At 44.1% G+C, this 25,687-nt stretch overlaps 1 protein-coding gene across 7 annotated transcripts in view; it reads right to left on the reverse strand.

The window, feature by feature from the left end:
- The window catches only part of LOC108238707 (triple functional domain protein), a 91,129-nt gene that overhangs the window by 13,775 nt on the left and 51,667 nt on the right, over positions 1-25,687 (reverse strand). For 5 of the 7 annotated variants that reach the window (XM_017420972.3, XM_017420975.3, XM_017420973.3 and 2 more), the window contains 31 exons: positions 24,424-24,555; positions 23,204-23,434; positions 22,379-22,501; positions 21,385-21,576; positions 20,798-20,967; positions 19,018-19,192; positions 17,435-17,630; positions 16,792-16,958; positions 16,563-16,682; positions 15,593-15,784; positions 15,355-15,504; positions 15,149-15,263; positions 13,868-13,983; positions 13,647-13,769; positions 13,375-13,569; positions 13,166-13,284; positions 11,361-11,427; positions 11,172-11,281; positions 10,424-10,493; positions 10,173-10,262; positions 9,992-10,084; positions 9,778-9,889; positions 9,504-9,694; positions 9,305-9,406; positions 7,330-7,359; positions 4,905-5,047; positions 4,693-4,792; positions 4,322-4,565; positions 3,386-3,493; positions 3,107-3,300; positions 2,840-3,010 (listed from right to left, as the gene is read on the reverse strand). In XM_017420972.3, the coding sequence (XP_017276461.1) occupies positions 2,840-3,010; positions 3,107-3,300; positions 3,386-3,493; positions 4,322-4,565; positions 4,693-4,792; positions 4,905-5,047; positions 7,330-7,359; positions 9,305-9,406; positions 9,504-9,694; positions 9,778-9,889; positions 9,992-10,084; positions 10,173-10,262; positions 10,424-10,493; positions 11,172-11,281; positions 11,361-11,427; positions 13,166-13,284; positions 13,375-13,569; positions 13,647-13,769; positions 13,868-13,983; positions 15,149-15,263; positions 15,355-15,504; positions 15,593-15,784; positions 16,563-16,682; positions 16,792-16,958; positions 17,435-17,630; positions 19,018-19,192; positions 20,798-20,967; positions 21,385-21,576; positions 22,379-22,501; positions 23,204-23,434; positions 24,424-24,555 (4,341 nt within the window). The remainder of the gene's footprint in view (positions 1-2,839; positions 3,011-3,106; positions 3,301-3,385; positions 3,494-4,321; positions 4,566-4,692; positions 4,793-4,904; positions 5,048-7,329; positions 7,360-9,304; positions 9,407-9,503; positions 9,695-9,777; positions 9,890-9,991; positions 10,085-10,172; positions 10,263-10,423; positions 10,494-11,171; positions 11,282-11,360; positions 11,428-13,165; positions 13,285-13,374; positions 13,570-13,646; positions 13,770-13,867; positions 13,984-15,148; positions 15,264-15,354; positions 15,505-15,592; positions 15,785-16,562; positions 16,683-16,791; positions 16,959-17,434; positions 17,631-19,017; positions 19,193-20,797; positions 20,968-21,384; positions 21,577-22,378; positions 22,502-23,203; positions 23,435-24,423; positions 24,556-25,687) is intronic. The other 2 variants (XM_017420978.3, XM_017420974.3) reach the window with 1 other exon arrangement.

Consider the following 25,687-nt stretch of genomic DNA (forward strand, 5'->3'; position numbering starts at 1 on the left):
GGGGATTTGGGTTTTCATCTCCGTGTGGGTCAGATTCGGAGGGGTTAGCTGCCTGCTCAGCTGACAAGAAACCAAAACCACTTTCCTTTTTTTTTTTTCCTTCCTGACGTATTAAATAAACCTTCCTCGCCTAGCGACCTATCGTCCCAAGCTGCGACTTAAACATGCACGAGGAAGATGCATTCGTGTGCATTAATCGAGCAGGCTCAAGCATTAAAGAAGCACAAATAAGGCATGGCACCCCTCGGGGGTCTGCGCTCACGCTGCCCTCCGTTCACTAAAATCTGCACTAAGGAAACTCAGGAATGTTTAAGAGTTCGATAAAATACAAAAAAAGGTCATTAAGATGCGTTAGAAAAAAGAAAAAAAGAACAAAATTAGGTTTGATATAACCAATGCAAGCTTTTTGTGTCCTTTTAAACTAAAAGAAAAAGGGGGGAGGGGAGAAGAAACTAAACTGAAGAATTCGACTGAGGGAGGAGACAGAAGGGAAGAGCAAGGCTTTCAGATGGAGAGATATGGAAACTGAGACAAAGCAAAGACAGGACATAAATCAAGGTAATGCTACAGAATGGCAAACAGCAAACGATACAACCAGGAAACAAAAGAGAAACAGAAATTAGTGTCAGGAGAGAATCTGCTCAAGTCCAGGCTGCGTGAGAACTGTTCGCTGCTTTCTGCGTCACGAGGCGAGAAGTCAAAACGAGCGTCAGGCAGAAACCCAAACTAAAGAAACGAGCAGGAGTGTGACTCGGATGGAAAACAGAAATCAAACCAGAGTACCTTCGACTTAATCACAGATTCTGGTTTTCAGTATTTTGAGCACGTGGCTCAAGTCGACGGGACGTTAAAACGCTCAAACAGGGGGTTGCAAAGTATTCACCCACCTTGATGTTCACTCTGTTTTGTTGCTGGGCAACCTGGATTTTCAATGCAACCATAGGAAATGGACCAACGCAAAATGTTGCATATTATTGAGGAAAAAATGTCTAATAATTCTGAAAAATATATAAAACTGTAAAACATCAACATCAGTGAAACGTCTCTCCTGTGAGAGGAGAGACAGCATGAAGACCAAGGATCTCTCCGAACATGTCAGAGAATTTAAAGAAGCACCCAAGAGGCCAGGAATAACCCTGATGGAGCAGGGAGGCAGGTATCTGAAACCCAACACCTGTCATCAAGTTGAGAACAGTATCCCTACAGTGAAGCACGGTGGTGGCAGCATCATGCTGTGGGGTTTGTCTGTCATCAGCAGAAACTGGGAAACTGCTCAGAGTTACAGGGGTTAGAGAAGAATAAAAATATAGACAGATTTTAATCTTAAAAGTGGTAGTTATGGTTTATAAATCAACAGATACAAATGATTGATTTTCAACTCCAGGTTGTAAGACAACAAAATAGTAAGAAAGCCAAAGGGGTAAATACTTTTCTGTGAAAGAAACTTTAAAACCTCGACACAGCTAATCTTTTTAATTCGTGCACCATTTAGCAGAGTTCCTTAAAATGAACAAAAACAGACTTTATGTTGATGTAAAGAATCAAAGTTGGATTTCTGCGTTAGAAGAAAAATCTTTCTTCTGCATAAATTTAAATGATAATCAAACCAGCAAAAGAACTAAAAGAAAACAGGCCAAATCTCTCAACTTATTTTAAAATGCGGGGCGTTTAATAACGCATGCAGTAAATATCAGAAACAATAATCAAATTATATGCAGATATAAGACAAAAAGTTAGGAGTGATGAATTTTTATACTTTAATGAACTGGTTCGCATTTAATTAGTCGCCTAAAAGCAAAAACAGCATGTCTGCAGCAGAAGTTGTTTAAGAAGTCCAACACCCCGCTACAACATTAATCAGACTTTATTAATACGTTTGACTAATGCTGAGCAGGGCTCTGCGACCTTTAAAGAGACATTTCTACCATCTCTACTGCTAATTAAGTTTGTATATAGTCACAAAACCTTTCTGTGATGGCATTTTTATTTGAATTGTTTAAGCTATAAAGTTCCACACAAGAAAATTACACAGAAGTATTTAAAGCTCCTTCAGTCCTTTAACGTCAAGGTTCAACCTTTGGTCTTAAACTGCATCAGATCCATTTTCTTATCCTCTTTTTCCTAACTACAAAGCTGTATTCTGATGCTTTAAATTCTTATAATTAACAAATGTGCACAGCTGCTTTCCTCAAGTTTGGTGAAAAGTCAAAAAGGATCAAGATCAACCACGAGCTCAGCTTCACCGCTGTTCACTGCAGTTTTATTGGCTGATTCTGGTGCTGAAATGGTGGGGAGCGGTTTATACGACGCATTTAAAATTCACATTTCTGCTAATTTATGTTAAGAAAAACAGTTCACAGAGGCACACAGGAAAAGTGCTAAAACTTTCCTGTCCCATTATCTATTTAAATACAAAGGTTCATGTTAATTCTGGTTGAGGAGTCGTTGCAGAAGGGCTGCAGGTCGCAAACCCCTGCACACATGTAGCTTTGTACGACTCAAAGGTTTGATCATGATCACGTCTGAAAGACTCTTCAGTTAGTAAAAACCTCACACGTCTCTGTACTGATGTAGTGGGATAAACACAAACACACAGAGTGTGTCTCGTTTTACTGCTGCCTCAAACACACAGCTGATCCCAGCCACGTCAGGACAGTTCAGTCTGAAGTGGAAACCGAGCGGAGCAGCGCCGCATCTACCTGACGAGCTCCATCGTGTTTTAAAGACTTATCTCTGTAACTCCTGAATTCAGCTTCTGTCCTGGTCCCAAATCAAACCCGTTCATCGTTGTTCCCACACAATCTGGGCTGTTTTCTGCGACTTCCTGACTGCCCCTCACCTTGTCATCCTGTGAGTCTGGCTGCAGCAGGCTGTGCTGCTGGATGGCCATGGGCGGAGGCAGAGGGACTGAGTCAGCACCCTCCTCGCCCTCTTCCTCTCCGCAGCTCTGCATGCCCGAAGAACTCGACTTGGACAGGGTGCCGCTCGACAGGCCCTCGTTACGAACCCTCTGCAGGACACGAGAATGCCAACAAAGAGATGAAATGGGGGTCATTTGTTTCGGATCGCTTGTAAAAATAATTTAAAAAAAAAAGCATTCACCCACCTCCTCCAGAATTTCATCTTGAGGAGTCGCGGCGCTGTCGTCAGAGTCTTTCTGTGAGCCCATCGTCATCTCCCCGCTCTTCCTCACCTCGCGACTCTTCTTATGCTTCTGTGCGAGCTTCTTTACGTGACCGTCTGCCTTGCCGCTGCTCAGCCGGCGCACCGGGCTGGTGAGCCACTTGCGTAGCGTGTTACCTGGAAAAAAGTCGTTTTACCCAGTTTTCTTTTATAAACAGAAGAGTTTGCGACTTATCCAATACAGGTGCACAAATGACCCTACCTGGTCGTTTCGGGCCCGGTGAGCTGTGAGAACCGATACCGTGACCCGGTTGGAGTGTAGCAGAAGAACCTGGCATAATGGAGTCGTTGCTGCAGACTGACAAAGTGTCTGCGGAAGACAAGAGGACGAGTTCAACATGTGATGATTTATCAAAAATATCAAAGCTAGCTGCACTGACTGGTTGACATAACGAACAACGTTGACAGAAAACTGTTGAGGCCAATTTTAAATCTTGACACATCATTTATAGAGCCATCAACAGATCTGTCATGAAGAACCAGGTTTTTGAAACTGCAATGCACTACAGGAACACCAGGGGGCAGTGTTGTCTCTACCGTTTGTCAAGCTTCTACAGTCAAACAAAAATAAATAAATAAACAAAACAATAAAAAGAACATCGAGTCCAAGTTGTGGCAAAATGAATGGAGGAGGAAGCTAGAGAACAAATCGAGACGGGGACTTTCAAAAACTTGAATTCAGCATTGCCGCAATGAATGAGATCGGAAACCAGCACCCTGGAGTTGCGACGCCAACGCCACATGAGTTTCAGCGAGTAAACCCAGCGTGTTGATGGGAGTTACGTGTAAATAAGCTCTCATGGTGGACTGTTAAATGATCACTATTCGAGTTATGTTATCTAACGTGTTAGGAGAAGCAGTCAGTGAGTGAACAGGAGCAGCTGAACTGTTTAGTAAATATTTCATCCGTTAGATACATAGGCCACTAAATGACTTATTTGGGATAATACTGGATTGCACTGCAGTCATGAAGTCATAGAATGAAGCTTTAATAAACTGTACATTTGCATTACTTCTTTATTTTATTCATTCTGAAGCCCTATTTAGATTTTTGCACTTCCTCTATGGATGATGCAATTTTTATTTTGTTAAAAAATAAAAAGTAAAAAGTATTTCTTATACGCCCCACGTTCCATACCTTTGTGATTGAAGATGCCCTCCATCTCCATGGAGGACCTGGAGTGGGCGATGCAGAGCATTGAGCAGGGAACCAGGCCCTCCTGGGCCGGGGAGCGGTCCGTCGTCCTCACCAGGCACCAGTCAGGCTTGTCGTGACACCTCTCCAGAACCTCCACCGTCTGGCCGCGCCTCACTGTCAGCTCATTGCTGTTGCTGGCCATGAAGTCGTGGATCACTACGGTCAGCTCGCAGCCGCCGGAGAGCTGCGGGAGGAAGATACGCTCTGTGAGACCTCGTCCCCACGTGACGGAGACTCACAGCAGTCCCGCAGGTTTCTGCACGGACAGCATCGCTGCCGCCCGTGTAAATGAGCGTGTCGTGTGCTCTCACTTTGTCGCTGTCCAGCGTGTTCTGAGAGGTGCGAGATGCTAGAGAGATGGTGTCTGGTTGGCTGCTGCCTTCGCCCTGACTGTCCAAGTCCTCTCCGTCCCTAACGAAAGCACACATCATCAGTTCATGCTCCAACAGTCGATAAAATCCATGCGCTCCGTAGAAATGTTCAGCTCCCCCAACACGTCCCTGACATAAGTGAGCAGTGTTACCTTCGGCCCTTGTGATGCTTGGCTGTAGTCGCTTTGGGAATATGAATGGGCTCCTTGAGCGCTCCTCTCAGGTGAATGGTGCGCTCCTGGATCACCTCCCTGACGTGCTTTATCCAGTCCTGTTTGTTCTCTATATTGAACGCCTGTGAAAAAGGGGGCGGGAGAGAGCAGTTCAGCGAGACACAAAGTGGGAGCTGGAAAACAAAACTAAACCAAATAAAAAGAAGAGATCTTTTGTAAATCATGCTTCGTTCTGTTTCACACAAGTCTGAATTAACTTCTCCTCTTATGAGCATCAGCTCGTGCTCTGCGGTTTCAGAGCACTGTGCCACTTTAATGTCTAAGTAAACTGACATATGATGGCAATTTTCAACCAAACACTCTTAGACTCAAATTATAGTTTCATGTTAGGTCTAATGATTTTGATTTGTTTTGTTTATTTAATTTATTTTAAGTTAACTCTGTTTTAACCGTTTAAAACATGTGACATTTCACAATACTTTTGAAAATCTTCTCAAACAAACCCTTTCCCACACTGCACACCTGTACAGTTCAGACATCAAAACGTAGGCTTTGTTGTCTTCTTTCACCCAGTGTCTCTCACTCCAGGTTGTTTTTTTTTCCAAATACCTACAGAGTGTAGACTGCGTGCGTCCAAACTCAACGACTTCCGTTGTACCCGAGCTCAAAATTGTCTCCTCAAAACTGGAGGACGCTTACGGTTCAGAAGTCTTTTTTTTAAAATCAGCACCTATAGTTTTTGTACACTGACTGTTTGTTAGAGGATCCCTTTCTAGTCTGTGTTTCTGTCTGCCCTACTGAGCCACTGGCAGCAGCTTTAACATTTCTTTTAATCTTGGTTCTCCTTACAGTTCTTAAAACTTGTTACGTAGTCCGCAAGAACTGAGAACCTGAGGTTGCAGGAACAAGAGCGGAGTTGGCTGTGGTCAGAACGTTGTTAGTTCTCATTATGTGTAACAGAAACATCCCGTTTAGTGCACATCTGTTCACGGTTCAGTGTTAGATCATGCTGCCCTCTAAAGATCTCTGAACACGTCATGAGAAGTTACAAAGGCGGCTCTCATTAACAGGGTTGTGTGACGATAACTACATTTTTGTTCTCGCAGCAGTTTCGTCTTTCCTTCTCGACACAAAGCCCGGGCTGAACTGTTTCTCACAGGGGTTTGCTCCGAGTGTTGTGTGATTGGTCAGAAGTTCTTTATGCTTAAAAGCCGGTGAGCTTTAATGGAGTCATTTTGCTTTTGATGCTCCGCTGAGAAGCAGCTGGAAGCTGTTAGAAAATACGATTGTTCCAGCAAAACTTAAAAACCTACGAACTTAAAAAGACGGCAAGGAGACACAGGCGGCTCTTCCTGGCTGTGACTGTCTCAGTCTGTTTAATAAACACGTCTGGTCGCGGTGAGGGAAGCTAAAATCTGTACAAGGACAGGAGAGTTGAGAAACCGGCGGAAAGAACCCCGTTTTAACGGTGCAGGAGGAGGGAGGAGCTTCCTGGGAGTTCTGATCAGAGTGTCTCGTGGATGCTGAAAGGTGTGTAGGGAAAACGAACGGCTCGCAACCTGACTTCTTGACTTCTTATGGAGTATGTTGGAGCCTTAAGTGATGAGCCTTAAGTGATGCCCCCCCCTTGTTCTGACCAGACTGATGGCCTTCTTGTGTCTTACGGATAAGCTTTGTTCAAATGAGCACTCTGACGATCTGAGGTCAGATTCTACTCCTCGGATCCGTTTCATCCCTGGGATGTTCGGCTTGACATCTCTTTGGGAATTGTTAGAAATCAACAAGCTGGGTCATCCTGTCTAACTTAACTTTTTGCCATGACACTGGGAAGTCCTCGTGGCGCAATAGTTGTCGGATGCTATGCGAGAAAAGGGTTCTGCCCGGATGATGTGTCGAGGACAAGCTGCAGAAACTCCCAAACCAGGGCTGCGGGAAAGAAAAAAGCCATTCTTTTCCCGCAGCCCTGAGAAAGAGAACAATTTTCTCAGTTCTTACGGTGCAGCTGTAGATTATTATAAACGTAAGTCCCAAATTACCACTGGGTTTAATGGAAGAAAGTTGATGCATGTTGGAGTTTCAGGCAGCTGTGTTGGCACCCTTCAAAGTTTCTTCAGAAATGTTCTATTCAGTGTTAACAGTTCGTCTGCAAACTAAACTTTAAATGAAACTGTTCCATGTCCTCCTCTCGTAATTAGTCGAGGCGCTGCATCTCGGTTTGGAGAATTACTGCCGCCGGGCTCTCCGGCACCAACGCCGAGTTTGTGGGTTTGTGCTGCGAAACCGTTGGGAGCGCGAGAGACGAACTACTCCTGGAGGAGCGAGGGTAAGAAGCACACACACACCGGGAGATTCAGACTTGTGTGAAACGGTTTGAGGGCTGTGTTGTGGAACAGTTTGTACTCACCGTTGCTCCATGTTTGGATCCCTGACTTAGCTTTGAATTTAAGATATAAAATAGAGAATTTCACTGGTTTGTCTTAAGAAGATAAGCGAGACATTTTTATACTCTGACAGAAAAAAAATAATAATAATGGTTCGACGTGATAACAACACTGATAATTTGCCTTGACAGAGTAACGATGGCCAATTAAATGTGCAGCAGACTGTAATGGAGAGTAGCTGTGTGTGTGTGTGTGTGTGTGTGTGTGTGTGTGTCTGTGTGGAGCTAGCAATGAGAGACAGTTACAATGCACATAATGCATGAGTGCTTCTTAGTGGTTAGTTCGGTCGTCAACATGTATAAAAAGGAGCCGTAACACTCAGTCTTAACGTGTTAGGATCTTGGCTTCATGCTGTTCCAACGGCTGACAAACTTTAATCCATCTGTGAGTTCAACAGAAAAACACAAAACTCATATCTGACTGGGTTCGATCGAATCACTCTAAGCTCAGTTTTCTGGTGGAGGAAGAAGGCTAACGTGGCACGGAGCCAGGATGGAGGGTCTGTGGGCGTTCGTGAACTCACAGAGCGTCACCGGCGTTGGCGGAAGCATTTCAGCCCACATAGAGAGTTAGATATACAAACATCCACAGAAAACACAGCCCCAGATATACAGATGTGTCCGTGTTTGTTAATAGATGGAACAAAGCGCAGTCTGACCAGAGGACACAGGCTGACAGAGGAGGACGGGCAGAGGACAGAGGAGGAGAAAGAAATCGAGGGGACAGGAGAGCGCCTGAAGGAAGCTGCGCAGCTCATGAAGTCAAACAAGACACCCGAGATTAAGAGGAAGATGAAGGAAGGAAAGCTGGAAAAGTTTGAAGGAAGAGGAGAAACACATCTGGGTTAGACCAACACAGATGTTCTCAGATACATTTAGCAACTGAAATCTGCCCCCGCCGGATTCTGATCAGAGTTATCCACGCAATAACAAATAAGTTTGTTTTACTAAATGAGCCCGAACATAAGCCATAACATTATGACCACTGAGAGGTGGATCCAGATCTCTGCCCAGCTGAACCCGTGAGGGATGAGCTGGGCAAAAACATAACAACAGTTCAGGTTTTTAGAGGTGGGAAAGTTACAAACAATTCATATCAGTTCAATGTAAATGTTCGGTGTATTTTAGGGCACTATATTTTAAGCATTAGTGCATTTTATATCAATATATTTCGTATTAATTTATTTTTTGTTGTTGCTGCTGTGACCCTGTAATTTCCTGCAAAGAATCAATAAAGGATCCGTCATCGTCACCATATCTTACCTGTTGCAGACAGCTCTACGAAAAACCTCTATTTGGTGGAAAATAACTCTTTTATTCTGACAAGCTAATGGGTAGTCGAAGCGGAGCCAAGTAGAAAGTGGATTGCTGCTGTTATTTCATAACATTTCATGCAAACGGTATTTTATTTACACTGTTGTCAGTTTTGTATTGCAGAGTGATTCTGAAAGAAATATTATGAAACTCCTAACTGAAGTGCTTCAGGCTACACTGGAAATGCTACAGCTAGCTGCCGCTGATGCTATTTGGACTAAAAAAAACAAATTTCTAAAAACTAGTCGTTAGCTCATCAATCTGGTCAGAATTAAAGTGTCTTTCTCCAAATAGAGGTTGTTCAATAAGCTGTCTACAACATGTAAGACGTTAATTTTTCATATCCTTTCTCCAGAACCCCACTTCAAAAGAGCTGAGCTCTCCCTTTAAGCATGCTTCATAACTTCCAGGACTTAGAGGATCTGATGATTCACAGGTCTAATAAGTCTGGTGGTCATAATGTTATGACAGACTTTTCTCTCTCTTCTAACTTTAAATACTGAATGTTTCATCTTAATTTGGTGCACTTTCTTTAAAAAAACAAAACAACAAAACTGTATTAGTCCAACCCTGAAGGAAGCTTGATAAGAAAAAGAGAGAACTTTTCTGTTTGTGTGGTTTTTACCTTGAGCACAATCTTGTTGTCATTGGTTGGGGTGCGTCCCACCCACAGAGCAAACTTACACGGATCTCCTTCAACGTGCTCCGTTACTCCCAACTCGGACGTCTGAGGAGAAAGACGAGACCCGTCTGAGCTGACGAGGAAACGCTTCGATGCTATGCTAAGCATGCTTTGTGTGTAGGATCCATCGTCGTGTACTTACAAAAAGTTTGCTCTTGTAGATGTATTTGCTCCTGCCGTTTGAGTCCTTCACCTCCTTGCTGAAGACGAGGGACATCTCGAAGAGGAAGAGGTGGCGCTCCCGGCCCTTACGGATCAAAGTCTTTGGATCCCAGACCTGGAACGAATCCTGGAGAATGAGCTCGCCCTGTGACTCGATGTTTTCGTCAAACCCTGGAGGAAGTACAGAGCATTACATCAGAAAAAAAAAAAGCATAAATATTACAGCTAAATAATGAGCAGTGTGTGCTGCTCACCTTCCAGCATAGAGAGATGCATGGCATCGTTGGCTTTCTTGGGAACACTGAGCATCACCTCCAGGCCATCTTTGATTTCTCCTTTACCTTCTTCGCAGCATGTCAGCAGCTCCTAAACACACACACACACACACACACACACACACACACACACAAACCATGACAACAAGAAGACCAAACGGCTGCGGCGCTGAGGTCAGGTGTGATGAACTACCTTCAGCAGGAGCTGATACTTTGTGATTCTCTGCACCGGTTTGATCAGATACGAGGAGATGGAGTTGGCCAGTCGGTGCCGCTGTTGGATTTCCTGTCAAACAAAAGATGGGCTGAATGATCGTGCGTACCAAAACAAGACCAATCCGGTTTTTACGCCGACGAGAAAAGCTGGTACTCACATCAAAGTAGTTCCCAGCGTGCTCCAAGATGAGCTGCGTGGAGTCCGGTTTGTTCTTACAGTAGTTCACGTACATCTGGAACTTCTCAGCCTTAAAGAGAACAGGTTGTTCTGTCAGATGCAAATCATCTACCTCAAAATCTTTAGTCTGAACTTTGAGAACCCTGTTTTTACAAACTCTGACCAGCACTGAGAGAACGTAGAAGACGCATCTCCTGAGGTGTGACGGTCCAGTGGAGAAATGATACGTACCCACGTGACAAAGCAGTGGCCGACATCCTCCGGCAGCTGCTCATATTTCTCCAACTCTTTGAGAAAAAGGCTGAAAAATTGGACATTTAGAAATAAAATGTGAGGCACGGCAAAAATAAATGGCAGTATTACATTAAAAGAATTGCTAAAAAAAGTCTCTTATAAATATATTTGTTATTTTAAGATTGGTTGGCCGGTATTTATTTGAAATACTATAAATAATAACAATAAAACACTTCTTCTTTCTCAGTCTATTCATATAGGCATCACAAATAATGAGCCTCAGAACTAGGGGTCTAAAAATATTTTCCAACTTGAAATTCCAGACTTTTTTCATTTTTAATGTCAAAACATTTGCTGTAATTCAACACGTTTGTGCAGCAGTGCAGTTTAATTATCTGTATGTTGATGTAAAATTATAGGAAATGAGAAGGTTAAAATATAACATTATTACTGGCTTTACAATGCATCTTGTGAGAATAAACAACTACTAATACAGCTCATGTTCGTCAGCTGAAGGATTAAAGTCGTTGCTTTTTTCTTGATTTAAAAAATAATATGGACAGTCCAACAGCAAAGAGTTCCAGTCTGACAACCTATAAATACAGTAAATACAAACTTTATATACAGTCAGTGAGGACAAATACCCCGATCAGCTGAGCAACTTCGAGATATATATTCTTATCCAGGCCTGGAAAATACTAAAACTAAATTTCAGCCAAACTTCCCCGCTGGGCGTGTTTCTTACTTGTGGTGGAATTCGTAGAGGTCCTGCATGTTTCCGAAGATGATGTGCTCCTTGTTGACGATTCCTGGAGGAATCTCCTCAACTCCGCTGGTCATCTCCCACAGGTAGGTCTGGTGGATTAGAGAAGATTAAAAACAGGGGGGAAAAAAATCAACCAAAACGCCGCCGCCGAACGGAGGAGTAACTCACGTCCATGCACTCCCGCAGGTCTCGCACGTAGGCCTTTTCTGTCTGAATCAGCTCCGTCATGATGAAACTAGACACACGTGGGGAGAAAAAAAACGAGACATGAGCACAAATTGGCAGCTGTCATACTGTCCTCATTCACACAATGAATAACGTGCTGATAGCTCCTTTTCAGCCTGTCAGCTCGGTCCATTTACACTGATGAATAATGAAAAGGTCATAAAAATCAGTCATAAACCGGCCGTGAGTGACTGAAATCCTGCTGGTGATTTGTGGCGCTCGTATAAAATGATGCACCCTGCTCTTCCTGCAGCGCATGCAGTCGTTTGTTCTCTGGTGCAGCCGAGGTTTTGTGCTGGCACAGCAAAGAATAAGCAGTCGAACAGAAATTTACACCCAACTATTCAGCAAGTTCAGCGATGACAAGGACATTGACGGGCCGTCCTGTAGCGGACCGTCTTAAAAAGCATCAGGCTGTGCGTTTTGCACGGGAAACCGTCAGTTTAATTACTTTGAGGGCAAGAAAAGAGAGAAAGACGAACATGGATCTCACTTTCGTGAGCTCAGCTCGCACCTTTTTTAATTTGCTAAATGCCTGAATTATTCTGAAGTTTAGAACTTGTAAAACAGAAGTGAAATGGTGTGCAGATTATTTGTGTGCTTTGTTCTGTTGTTCCAAACTTCAGCCCCGTACGTGCCGGTAAACGCAACAATGATCTGCAGAAGTTCACGTTCTTTACCCCTCGTAAAGACAAGAAGGTAACAAAATAAGCTTCAGTGCTACATAAAAACATAACAGAGATAAACCAAAACTTGTGAACCTCTAAAATAGTTAAAACCTGCTGTTTGAGAACATTACAGTTTCTCAGTCAAGTCAGGATGGAGAACAAAAGTTGGATCAAAGGATTCAACAGGGATAAGGTTCTAGCTGGCTCTATAGCTGAGCAATATATTGAATATATCTGATCTACGAAGAGTTTTCCCTCGTGTGATATCAAAAATGACTACTGTAAATACGGAGTATGAATTTTATTGATACTTTTCTTGCATCTGCAGGAGTTTAGCTTTTTCCAGGAGCTTTTAATGCATCACAGCTCTTTCCCCCCTCCCATCCCGAGAACCCCAGCAGACCCTCCAGCCCCGTTTATGTTTCAGAAATGAGGGTCACAGCTCGGTAGACGTTAGAGCGCATTCAGAGACGATAAATTCAGTTGACGAGTGACAGGTTTGGTGTTTCACTGGTGCAAGAAAGAAATACGAAATAAAAAGCAAACCCAGGAGCTCGTCGCGTTCAGACTAATGATTCAGACTGGACAAAGTAATAACAAGAGGTTTTCAACAAACACTGAAAACGATGGAGCCAACAAATTTATACCAGTCCAAGAACAAGATACAGCTGTCTATGATTTATCTAAAGCCTCTGTTTTCTCTGTGATGACTGATGAGCTGACATTCAGGGCTTCCGAGGGTTAAATACTGGTTGAAGAGCCAAAAAATCAAACACACCTCTTGTGTCAGAGCTGCTCATCTGAATACAAAACCATCACTGGGCAGGTAAACGTTTTACATATACACATAAATATACATGCAAAATGTTTATTTTTTAGGATTTTTTTACAGTTAAGAAAAATTATTCTGTTTTATATTTTGTTTTACTGTTGAATAAAAAAGAGATTTGATCTTTTGTTGAACCAAGAAAGGGTCGAACCGTGGCTTTTGTGTACCGTTACACGCCTAATATAGAATATTCTGAGCTACTGTATTTTTCTGACATCAGAAAGCGTGACGAACAGGAAGTAGTCACGTACTCTTTTCTGCGCGCAGACTTGCGTTTTTCCTCATTCAGCTCGTGCGCGGCAGCGTCCCTCAGCTTGACCTCTGACCCAGGAGCGGTGGCCGGGATGATGTCCAACTGAAGGTCTTTGCTCTGACAGAAAGAGGGACAAAGGTTTAAGGACTTGAAAAGGGCACGCTATGACAGTGGGGTTGTGACATTCTTGCACGTGACCACCCTTACTGCCTTATTGGAGTCCGAGGGGATGCCCAGGGCTTTCTCCAGACTGCAGCGGTACTTGTCCATCCGCAAGGAGAAGTCTCGGTAGCGCTTGTCGACAGCGGTCACCCATTTTTTGATGTCGGCGGCGTGGCTGTGGCCTTTCTCGCAGAAGCCATCAGCCAGCTGGATGAGTAACTTCACGCGCTCCTTGGTTTGCTGTGGAAGAAGGGCAGAGTGAGCTGGGAGCTCACACACACGCACGCAGGCAGGAAATGTATTTCTGTGAGCCCCACCCTGGCTGTGATGTGGAAGTCCTCGTGCTCCTTCAGGAGTTCCTGCGTGTGATGGATGCTGGACCCGGTGGACGTGTGCGTGGACAAATAAAACTCCCCGGTGTCGTGAATCCACTCCAAAGCCTAAATGCACCCACAAAGACGATACGCACACTCTCGTGAGTTATTTGTCCCGTTCGTTTAATAAAGCATCGCCTTTCTCGTTGAAGTGTTCCACGTACCTGTTTGGCGCTGCGTTCAAACACCACGTACTGCTGACACTGATCCAGCCGACGCTTCCGCATAGTCCAGAAGTGCAGGACCCGGTTCTCCCTCTGTAATAGCTCGTTGAGGATGTCTAAACACACACACACACAAAACGACATGTTAAATTCAAACAATCTTTGCAACACCTAAAGTTGACCTTAAACTGCTATTACAGATTTACTTGATGTGAGATACAATGTGAACATTACATCTGCTTTTTCCAAATGTTGCATCGAATCTGTTGGGTTGAGACTTGACTAATTACTAAGTAATCTGCTCCTATTAGGTGGTTACTTACAATTACACAGATTGGTTTATAAAATAGGGATTTAATCCAACCAGCAGCAGTATAAAATAAAAAAATGAAGAGCATTTGAAGTGCTAATTTGTCAAAATATGCATATTTAGTTGTTTAAACTGCTGCCAGTGGCTTTTTAGGGTCACCATGGAAACCGCACACCCGTGTCTCCCATTACCTGACAGGATTCTTAATAAGGGAAACAGCTACTGCATGACAAGTTAAAAAGATCATTCACTTCCAGTTTTGAAGAGAAAATTCTGAGCTCAGATACAGTGGAAGTCAATGAGGGCTTGGATGTGCAGCATGTGCAGTCTGAAGGGCCTTGAGAGACAACCTTAAGCCATATAGCGATGAGAAGCACTCTGGATGAAAATACAGTTTGATACACGAACTGTAGAAAAAGTGTGAAGTTTACAGAAAAGCTAGTTTGCGTTTAGAGTGTGAAAAGCTGTCACATTCTAGCTAATTAAAAATTGTAATGGAAATGGAAGAGTAAAAGCCAAATGATAATAAGACAGCTTTAATTATTTTACTACAATTCTATGTATAAAAGAATTTATGTTAACAGCACGGCTGAGCAGATAAATCTCTTCTGACTTGTTGATTAGAGTATTTTGTTCTGGTTATAATAAAATCAACGTCACTTCACTTTTGAGATGATTTTCGGAGGATTTTTTTTAAATCAAATTTTTCCTAATTTTTCTGTTTATGTGGAAATTCATCTTTATATGCTGGTGTAGATTCTCAGTCATCCATGAGATGGCAATAATAAAAAAAAATTTAAAAGTGGACTTCTATTCTGTAGTTGAAGACGTTTTGCTTCCCATCTGGGGAGCTTTCTCGATTCAAATCTTCTGATTTGACTCATCTACATATATTCCAAGTCTCTTTTCTTTATTTTATTATCGTTATCGAAAGCACGTCCCCAGGTACCACTCGGTAAACTGATACTCACTTTTAACCTGCTGTTCTGGTGCCTTGACGTGGCTCAGCATCCCCGGCATGTTGACGCTGTTTCGGTGCATGTACTTGAGGAAAACGTCTGCGTTTCTTCTGGCCAGAGTGCACGCCTGATTAAAACATCAACACACACTCCGATCAGATGTGGAACTTACAGCTTCTCTCAAGTTTTCTCTAACGGTGTGTGTGTGTGTGTGTTACCTTGAGAAATGCCTCCTTCTGCTCCAGGTGCTTGCTGATCATGGGGGTGACGTGGTCCGTTTCACAGTTGGGTCCCAGTTTGTCGGCACCTCCGCACCAGTCCTCCTCTCTCTTGTACTCCTGCTCCAGGCTCTCCAGCACGCTGCACACCTGGACCGAGACACATACAGTCGCTCTGTGACACAGAGTTGCAATTTTACGGAGGAGTCGGAACTCAGACGAGCTGGATCCGGTCTACCTGTTCGGAGGTTTTGTAGAAGGCCACGGAGGCGTTGACCAGCTTGAGTCGGTCCTCCATCTTCAGCATCAGCTGCTGCCAGTGAGACGCCACGTTCTCGGCGCAGTCTCTGATCAGATCCATGTCGTAGTGGTTGGCCTGGAGCAGAGCCTCCGCCTTCTGCTGGACCTGCAGAGCACTCTGATGGGTTTTCTGCAGAGGGGAAAGACAAAGCAAGTTAAGAACCTAGCATTCCTTGAACGGATGCACATCGCCCGCCACCTTTCATCCCAGAGATTTAGACTGAGATCATCTTATGTTGAGAAATGACAAAGTCGCACCCATTCTGATCAAACCTTGAAATTAACATTATGTGCAGTTTTCGTGCAATATCACAAGATGTCACACTCAGAGTTCGTGTTGTGGCTGACTCTCAGCTACTACCACACCAAATTTTAGTTCAATATCTGTAAAACTCACTGGATTACAGCCATTTCTGTATTGGCTAATGTTGATTAGCTGTGCTGACCGTCTTGAATTGGGTTGACTCCAAAAGATAACTAGTTACAGAGGTACATCCAATGATTACTTTCTGTGAGTTTCATTTAAATCAAAGTTTGAAGCAAAGATCTTGTCCAATAAGCAGCACTTCAAGTATGTATTGTGAATGTTTTTCAGCTACTACCATACAAAACTGTAGCTCAATATTTTTTAAATTAACCAAATTATAGCCATTTTTGTGGTTTCTAAGGTAAATTGGCTCTGATTGCCACCTTAAATTGGATTGACTCCAAATATAATTAGTTATATATGTACCTCCAATGATTACTTTTTGAAAGTTTCAATAAAATATAATATGTTGGAAACAGACAGACAAGCAATAATCAAGACGCAGAACAACTAAATTCATGAGCAATGGAAGTAAGCTCCAGCTTTAAGCTCTGAGCAGGAACTGAATGTATGATGGGAAAGAAATGAAAGATTGCGTCACCTCGATGGCATGCTGAAACTGTTCGTGTTCTCTCTGCAGCTGTTCAGCTTCCTGCAGGGAGCTGGCTGTGATCAGGCCGGCGTTCAGCATCGACTCGCCGTTTCGAATCCAACCCAGAACCTTCAGGGGACACAAAGCCACCGACAAAACTTCAGTCTCTTTAAAGAATGCGCAGTTAGTGCGCACCGCCTGCAGGTGGCAGCCCGGCGCAGCCGTACGGGAGTCCTACCTGCTTGACTTCAGCCTGCAGGTGTCTCAGCTGGACACACTGCTCCAGGTGTCTGCGGTGCTGCTCGGCCGCCAGGTCCAGCTCCCGCTGCTTCTCGTGAAGGAACTCCAGCAGGTCCTGGACCCGTGTGGCCATGTCCACATCCCGGTCACACAACAACTCCACACCTGGAGAGGGACGAACCATTATATTAGTCCTGAACGGACACAAAAAGACCCGTGCTACTTGTAATCCTAAAATTTCCTCCCTACTTTGGGTTTTTAATTAACCTTAAATCCCAAAGAGACTGATCTTGACAAAATCGCACTTTGGATTAATCTGGAAAAGCACGTTTATCTCCATGTTAACACTCTCTGTGTTTAATGCATGACATAACTATTCCTTGTGTGGTTTCACAGGAGACCTATTAGCATTCTGAGTTCGCAGGTGAGTTATTATAGTTGGTGAGTGGGAGCCTCTCATCACAAACTCTGACTGAATCAACCCGAGACACCTACACAGAAAAAACTCATGTCGCCAACACAGAAATCTGTGCGGCAGAAAGCGAACACGAGCCGCGTCAAGCCGGAGCTAATGTTAGGAAATTAAACATAACTGAAAGCTAAACAACAACCCGAGCTGCATTTGTTGGGTCTCTGCTCACCAGAGGCCTGGACTTCATTGACATACTGCAGCAGCTCCTGCCCCTGGTGGATGACGTCGAAGGTGAGGTTGTTCATGGTGAGGGCTTTGTCAGCGTGGTGCTGCAGCTTCTGCTCGGCCAGCGTCAGGTCCTCGGTGTCGAAATCGTTCATCTGGCCCGTCAGCTCCTCGTTCCAGGACTCCAGGTCAGTGATGATCTGGGGAAGGACAATGTTCGCAGAATCACGCTGACATTCTGAAACAACACCAAAGGTAGAAATCTGCGCTGCATTTAGCACAATTAAGGACGTCACGCTATCACTGTAGATCAGGGGTGTCTAATCCTGGTCCTTGAGGGCCACTATCCTGCATGTTTTCCTTGTTTCTCTGCTCCAACACACCTGATTCAGTGGTTAAATCACCTCTTCATGTTCTGCAGAAGCCTGTTAATTCAAATCAGGTGTGTTGGAGCAGAGAAACAGGTAAAGTAGTCGTAAAACATGCAGGATAGTGGAACTCGAGGACCAGGGTTGGACACCCCTGCTGTAGATATTTCTTTTTGAAACAAGCCACCTTTTATTATAACCACACTAAATACAATAAAGAAATGCTTTTAAGTGTGTATAAGTGAAGAATCAGAGGTCGGGCCAGCCCCTCTGCAGAATCCCCTCCTTAACAAAACTGGAGGGGTATGAGTACCCCCATGATCCTGCAGCTACACCATCCGAGGCATTAGACCCAGGTAGGGTCTCTTACGGCTAATTGGCCTCAGGGGAAGTGTTAGACTAAGAGTCATTCAAAGACCTTGATGAAGGAGCACCACACAAAGCAGGCAAACTTGCCTGGATCAAGGAAACTGGTGCTCCCTCCTGGAGCCAGGAGAACCTTACTGAGCCCCTGGTGTTTGAGCCTTGGCTCCTGGGGCTGCGGTCATGAGATCTGGATCATGACCAAAAGAACGAGATCCTGGATACAAGCAGCTGAAATGAGCTTCCTGCACAGGGTGGCTGGGCTCAGCTTTAGAAATAAGGTGAGGAGGTCCGTCACCCGGGGTGGGTGTTCTGTTCGTTTGTTGGTTGGTTGGAGGGAGGTTGAGCCAATGGGAAGCCCCTTCAGGTGACACACCACTAAAACCAACTTACTGCTGGCCTCTAAAGATCTTTTTAAGTCAAATAGTGTCAACCTTAATAAAATCAATCAGTAAAAGTTTTGTTCTTCAACCCATTATGGTGTCTTTAGTTAGTTTCTCTTCCACTGAAATGATTCTGTATTACAGCACATATCTGCTGTTTCTGACTAGAAACTAAGTTTAACAGGAGAAAGGCTGACACTGATAACTAAAACAGTAAATGGAGATAGGAGTGTTGCCATGCCATGTGCCGACTCCTGCAGGCAGAGTACGCAGGTTGAGCGAGTGTGTGTGAGAGCTGCGCGCACGTTAATACACACACACACACACACAACAACAGTCTCATACACTATACTCTCGCTTCCAGCTTCAAAAACTTTGAAGTGGCCGGCCTCCAGATGCAAAATTAAAGTATGAAGTTCCTTTTGAAAAATCCACCATTTATGTGCGGCGCATAATTTAGCTCCGGCACTCACGTCGATGGCATCTCTCTCAAAGATGCGGAGCTGCAGGAAGAGCTCCAGTTTGATCTTCCTCTCCTGGAAGAGCTCCTCCATCTGCGCCTGGGCCTCGTCCAGCTGCTGGAGGACGCTCTCGATGTGGTTGATGGAGCTGTTGTGGGGCGTCTTGTTGCTGGAGATGGCGGAGTCCCTGAAACACACAAACACACACACAATTAGGCGATGAACTGTGGGCTGCAGCACTGTGAGCTTAGGGGGGAAAAAACAAACAGTTATAAAAGTCAGTGCTGGGCATTTTGTCAGCTGTTCTAAAAGCTGCTGTGTTGAATAACCTGCAGAAGATTCAAACATGGAAAGAAACAATTTTGGCCTAAAAGTTTTGAGATCAAAATCGATCTAAAAAGTTTCCCCTTAATTATTTTATAAGTTCTTCATTAACACTTTGAGATAATGAGATATTTTGCTAAAGCGGCAGACAAAAAAAGCACACAAAAATGGGCAAAAACATTCTTAACCTTTGGCCTTCGGCTGCAGGCGATAACATGCATAAAAACCACAACAGATATCAAGAAAAAAAAAAAACAAGTGGGGGAGACGGGACACTGTGTACAGATTCTGATTCACCAATCAGACGCATGCATGCATCGACGTTCAGACACGAGCGAGTTCACCGGAGGCCAGCTCTGAGTAAGCTCAGACAGTGCAGGTGAGGTGGTGGGTGGGCTCCCGATTAGCTCCGGGTTTGGTAATCAGCACGGCAGATCCACCCCCACGCTGGAATGCACGTTGACGACGGCGTGCGCGCGCGTGCACAGCTCGCTACCGCGCACACAGAAGGCGCGCAGAGTTGCCGCTCCCTCCCGGAGCGACCGCCGCGCAATTAAAACGCGCCTCGATAAAGGCAGACTTATGTAAGAAGCCGCTGTGGTGTTGATACACCAGAGAGAAGGTGGCAGAGACGGGAAGAAAGGCGCCGAAGCATCCTCTGCATTAAAAATAACGCTGGTCAGCTGCATCCACCCCTCTAACACCTCCTCTCTTCCTCACAACTTTCTCTTTTTATACACATAATTAGTGTCTTCAAAATTATACAGACAGACTTTTTCATTGCATATATTTAGCTCTGTTTACAGGTTTATTGTTGCATAAGCACCCGTATTACTATTCAGCCGCTATTCTTCCACTCTGCCGCAATTTTCACATCACTTCTCTTCCTGCAGCTTTGGGAAGAAAAACAAACAAGAAATTACATCAAAATGTGTGGCTCAATTGGGAACAGTGGGCTATGACTTTTAGTAGCAGCAAAGATGACGTTTGCACAAAAAAACAAGAAACTGAACTGGCATTCTGAAATTTCTAACTTGCTAACAATTGCAATTTAAGTTTTAGGTTTTTTGGCAAATTTTCACCCCACAGCGACTGTTTGAGGCCTACTTTCTACTCTGCATTTCTGTCTGCCTGTCTTATTACAAGTGCTATCAGGGAGTGATGGACACAGATGTGTGGTCACCCCAAATTTAGGCTGTTGCTACATCGACACCCTTCAAAATGTCCATTTTTCTGTGTTCATACTGAAGAAGCAAACATAAAAAGCTGTTTTTCTTTGTAGTGATTTATTCATGACTGCAATCTGTTGAAGCAAAGCTCTATCATTGATTACTGGTAGCTGAAGGGATTTTAATGTTGTTTTATTCAGCAGCTCTATACAACTAAAGAGAGAAACTTTTGCCGACTGCTTTTACAATCAACAGACTTTTCACTGTATGTCAGAAAACTAATAACAACGTCTCTGCACCTGAGCTGCTGGATGAGGTCCTCCCCCTCCTTGATGACGTTGACGGTGACCTGCAGCGTGGTCTGCTGCTGTTGGCCGAAGCGTTTGATCAGATCCTGGACGGCCTCCACAGACTCGGCGTAAACATCGTCCAGCAGCTCCTTCTGCAGCTCCTCCAGCCACGTCCACAGCTGGAGGGAAGGGTGGAGGACACGGAAGAGATCAGGTCGTGTTCTGTCTAACAGCTGGCTTAGATCATTGTGTTTTCATAGTGTAGGTAGTTTTTGTGGTAATTGCTGTTCCGTGATTCAGTTTGTTACTCCAATCAGCCACTGCTTTGACATCTACACACAGTCACAGAAGCTTTACTATAATAGGTACCCTTACTTAAATGTTGTTCTAAAAAGTTCCCACTCTAAACCACCAAAAGAACATCCCCAGTTTGACAAATGTCCATCTTTGGAATAATTATAAAATATGCACAACACTTGATTTCATCTGTGATTAATCCCCTAATGCTAAAAATGTCTGTGAGAGCTCTCATCCACACAAGCACACAGCCCACCATCCTCTTCAGCATTACGTCACCCCCTCCACCCCCTGCCCACCTCCTTGACGTGCGTGTGGAAGGCGACAGACATATCCAGCAGGACTTTGCGCTGCTCCACGCGGCGAACAAAGTCCTGGATCCGGTCTTCGAGCTGGTGGGCGGCCTGGTAGATCTCCTCTGGGTCGCACTCTCCCGTCTGGGCCAGCTGCTCGGCCGCCTCCAGGAGCTTGTCGGCATTGGTGTACGTGTTCTACGGCAGAGACCCCAGACGCAGGAGGACGTGTATTAGATCGAGAGGACAACGAAAGCGGGGAGGGGGGAGAAGGAGAACAAATACAGTTGGGTTCAGGAACACAACGGGGTTTGCTTCCTTGGGCTCAGTCTTGAAACATCATAGGTGGTATCTCACTGGCTGACAATAAATTGTAAGAAAATCGACAGATTTTTCTCTTTAATCTCACTGAGCTTTGAGTGTTTGCAACAAACCCTGTGGCCATGCTTGGAACTGCCAGTTTTTTTAAATCATGGCTTATTTTTGTATTCATGGCTCGCAAAACTGCATGCTTACGCCTCAAGTAAGGAAGCTGAAAACCCCGCAAACATCTCAAGACATTCTATAGGGGTGGGCAATCCTGGTCCTTAAGGGCCACTATCCTGCATGTTTTCCTTGTTTCTCTGCTCCAACACACCTGATTCAGTGGTTAAATTACCTCTTCATGTTCTGCAGAGACCTGTTAATCAGCCACTGATTCAAATCAGGTGTGTTGGAGCAGAAAAACAAGTAAAACATGCAGGATAGTAGCCCTCGAGGACCATGGTTGCCTACTCGTTCTAGAGACTCCTTCATAAATGCCAATAACCAGTTTGTTGGAGCCCAGTTAATTATTCTAACATTTCTGTGTTTTCCTAACATTTTGACTTTTATCTCAACATTTCAACTTGATTCTTCCAACTCGGAAACAAACTAAAAACATCTTCAGTTTTTTTTTCCTTCGAGTCACCCTAATATGCTGTCGTATAACCCTGACAGGAAGTAAAAGGAACCCGGCTACCTGTGCCACCTCCTCAAAGTCCTCATGGCGTTTCTGTAGAGCTCGTGCTCGATGGAGGGACTTTCCCACCCCTGTGTGCTTGCTGAGGAAGGCCTCGCCGTGGTTTTCTATCCAGTCCAAAACCTGCGACAAAGGAAAAACAAAACAAAAAAAAACAAGTGAGACAGACACCGAGGACTGGGCAAACACAAGCGGGCGCTCCGAGGTGGGAGCCGCGCCACAAGTGTTTATCCTAAGTAAAATTGTGTAACAGCAAAGCGATAACATAAATAATGATTCGCATTGTGGGATGCATTTCACTGAGCCTGCCTTCGCAAAACCGCCTTTTCTGCACTTTGTCCTTCATAGCAAGAATGGATAAACACCATCTGCACGGACATATGACCCAGTTCAGTTACCGCAGCAACAGTTGCCATGTCAACACGCTCAGGAATGCCCATAATTTTTGGACAGCAACAGTATTATCGTATTGGACTGTTTGATTGTGGCATGCTCCTGCTTTTTGCTTATTAATCAAGCTTTTAATCTGCAGAAAGTCTTTACTTTTCAAAAAATTATCCAACATTCTCGTCCAAAACGTCACATGAGCAGTGAAAGTTCCTGCAGGATATCTTCACAGGAAATATGACTGCGGCTGCAAACAAACCATCTATTAAGTTAAAATTCTTCCACCCACTACGCTAACCTGTTATTTTCAAATTACTACCTAACCCGTGTGTTTTATAGAGAAGACTCGGCAATAAAAATGACCCTAAAATTACACAGTTTGGATGCAGATAAGCAGCATAAAAACAGCCTAGAGTGTGTGTGTGTGTGTGTGTGTACCTGCTGGACGTCTTGCTGAAAGACACAGAGCTGCAGCCGCTGGTGCAGCCGCACTTTTCGGTGCTGCCAGATGTTTTCCAGCTGTCTCTGGTGATGCAGAACCTCGTGGATGATGTCGAGGACGTGGTGCCCTGCCTTGGAGTAGTTCGCTGATGCTGTCAGTGAGTCCGTGCTGCCTGGGGTTAAAGGTCGCTGCAGCTTGTCCAACAGAGCTTTTCCATCTTGGCTCACCTGAAGAAACATTTTCACTCAGAATTATTCACAGCAAATCGTGACGCACTGATACCGATGACAGTGTCGGCCTCACACCGAGAGTGTGTACTTTTACTCATAAAAGCGTGTTGATACCGCAGCGCGACGGTCGCCTCTTAATTGAGCAGTCAGGTGGTAGAGGAGCAATATCAGCTGTGTGGCGGTAGTTGGCTTTCCTAATCCACACTCCATACCAGTTGGTGGCAGTAATGCACCATGAAGTTGTTCGCTAACCACCACAAGGAGAAGAAGCAGCCTTGTGGAGGTATTTAAAAATGAACATTAAATGAACAGACTATCGCTGCCCCTATCTCTGTTTGGGGGCGTTAACGTGGCATGTCAGCGAGGAAGCATTATTATCATAAATCAGGTAACTCCTGAAAAGCATGAGAGCAGCGGCTGAGTCATCGGCCTGGGAAAGCCGAGCCGACAGGTCTGACCACGCCCTGCCGGCCGTCACCATCAAACTACACCATTCTGAGGAGAAGAGGCAAAATGGAGAGAGTGGATATGGCCAAAACTGACTCTTTATCAGAGTCTTCCATCTTGGGTCATTGAAAGTCTGCTTAACGAGATACTTAATGAGTAGCAGCTGCCAACACGATGTCTGAGGAAGGGGCTACGCTAGGCTAATGCTTTCTTTGCTATCTCTCCATGTCTGTGTGTGACAAAAACTCTGTCTATCGCCTTAATTTCCATTGTTTTCAATGTAAAAAATGCCTATAAACATATAAATCACCTGATGAAAGAAATTAAACTTGTAATAACAGTTTGAAAAAATGTGGTATCGGTGCATCCCTAAATGGAAAAGTAAGTTTATTATGTGGACAGTTGCCAGTTTACACTAACTTTGAACATCAAGAAACGAACTTAATGCCAACTTTTACATATCCCAGTCATAAAGGTTTCAATAGAAATACTTCTCATGTCTTCACAATTTAGCTCTACAGCACAGTGTGTAGGGTTACCTCCGAATAGGCAGCAGTGATGTGTTCATAAAGGCCTTGGTGATGGTGGATCGCATCTTCCAGGTCTTGCAGCTCGGAGGGCAGGTCCACCTCGCCGCACGCCTTACACCATGAGTCCACATTACTCATGTACTGCAGAGGAAGAAGACCACACATGCTTTCAGACGGTGATCTTCCCAGGAGTCACATTTTAGTCAGCAAATTATAGAAGACATTCCCTCAAGACTATTTTCTTTGCCATTACTGAGATGATTGTTAGACTTTTTCAGAAGAATTATTCATGAAAATCTGAGCCATTTATTGACCCCACAGTGAACCCCCACACCTCTCCTTTTGCGTGAGGGATGGAAAACAACGCATTTAGCTTCAGAGAAATAAGAAAGGCTTAAAATAATTTCTATCCAACCTTTGCCTTTTAAATCTGTCACCAAAATACAGACTGAGTACCATACTGAGAGATTTGAATCAAACTTATGGGTCTGTGTGGGGAAAGAAAACTAGGGTGCTACAAAAAAAACTTTATACAAGTCAGGCCAATTAAAATTAATATTCCGATTTGTTCAAGTGCTAAATTCTTAAGCATGTGCATTAGAATTTATTTGAACCCATGAAATGCATAAAGCATCTCAGCCGGCTGAAACAGCACACCAACCTGATTTAGCCCGAATCAACGGTATTTAAAAGTAGTAACACACTTACGCCTGAGTTCACCAAGTTACCGTTCGTCTTTTATGAGAGAAAACTTTTTTTGTATCTATCAAATTCTCTAAGCCCTTGCAAAGGGAGATGTGCGCCTCAAACTGCACTGCAACTCAAACCATGTTTCTCTGCGCACATTTAAATGTTTATACATGTGTTTGAAGGAACACATAAATGTTCATTTAAAGTTAGCATTGAATATTTACAGACTCTTGACATGGTGCTAATTGTGTTTCAGGAAAAGAAACTGCGGTAAAGGAGCAATCCACTCCATTGTTGCTTTTAAAAAAAGGGCAAGCATGTCAGAAAAGGGATAATTCAACCCCTCTTCCAGTGATATGTCAAATATTGTTGTGCCGACAAATAATTTATCAAAAAAGTGCCATATCTATTTGTGTCGTGCCATATCATCAGCAGCAAAGGTTCTTCCTGTCCTGGTCATGAGCATTATTTGTTTTGTGAATACAAAGAGCAAATAGCGGGTGCAAATGATGTGCATTTAACCAGCCAAAAAACACGCTGTACAGCCTTAGTGAATTCAGGCCTCAGTGTGTCTAAGTTCAGT

This window comes from Kryptolebias marmoratus, linkage group LG5, assembly GCF_001649575.2.
Source record: "Kryptolebias marmoratus isolate JLee-2015 linkage group LG5, ASM164957v2, whole genome shotgun sequence".
NCBI lineage: Eukaryota > Metazoa > Chordata > Actinopteri > Cyprinodontiformes > Rivulidae > Kryptolebias > Kryptolebias marmoratus.